The 539-nt window shown below is 43.2% G+C and overlaps 1 protein-coding gene across 1 annotated transcript; it reads right to left on the bottom strand.

Annotated features, from left to right (window-relative positions):
- Positions 1–26: 26 nt before the first annotated feature.
- CSUI_011470 (uncharacterized protein) lies at positions 27–482 on the bottom strand (the record flags this gene model as incomplete). Its single annotated transcript, XM_068071568.1, has 1 exon — positions 27–482. A coding segment is annotated over exon 1 (258 nt), but the record flags the coding sequence as incomplete, so codon positions are not given.
- Between the last annotated feature and the right edge of the window lie 57 nt (positions 483–539).

The following is a 539-nucleotide window of genomic DNA, read 5'->3' on the forward strand; positions in this document are numbered from 1 at the left end:
TCTTCTTCATCTTCATCGTGATACCGCGAAGACGAAGGTCGATCATATGAAGATCTTCCTCTCTCATCTTCTTCGTCTTCTCTTCTGTCTCCTCTTCTATGAACCCCATGATGATAGTAGTAAGTGTTTTCTTCGTTGCTTGCTCTTCTTCTTCCTATCCCGTGTGAAGAAGACAGAGAGGATGCTCCGTCCTGGGAAAGATGATGACGATGATGCTGAAATCTCTCGCTTTTCCTTCTTGTCGATAAGAACGACGGTGAGGCATCTTCAATAAGCTGAACCATCGTACTATAGTTCGTTAGCTTGGAGACAGTTAAATCGATAGGAAGAGATCTATGCAGACCTGCTCGATGTGAGAGAAGCTCTCTTATAGTGATGTTCTTCTTCCCGTAACGTATGAAGCCATCCCACCAGTTTGAGACCAAATCGTCTAAGCCTACTTCTCCATCACTCACGAGCTTCAACAGGGCTGTCGTTAACAAACCTACCACAACAAAAGAAGCAACAGAAGAAAGCGAAAAATAGATAGATTAAAGATA

The sequence above is a fragment of the Cystoisospora suis genome, assembly GCF_002600585.1.
Source record: "Cystoisospora suis strain Wien I chromosome Unknown contig_12104, whole genome shotgun sequence".
In the NCBI taxonomy this organism is placed as follows: Eukaryota; Apicomplexa; class Conoidasida; order Eucoccidiorida; family Sarcocystidae; genus Cystoisospora; species Cystoisospora suis.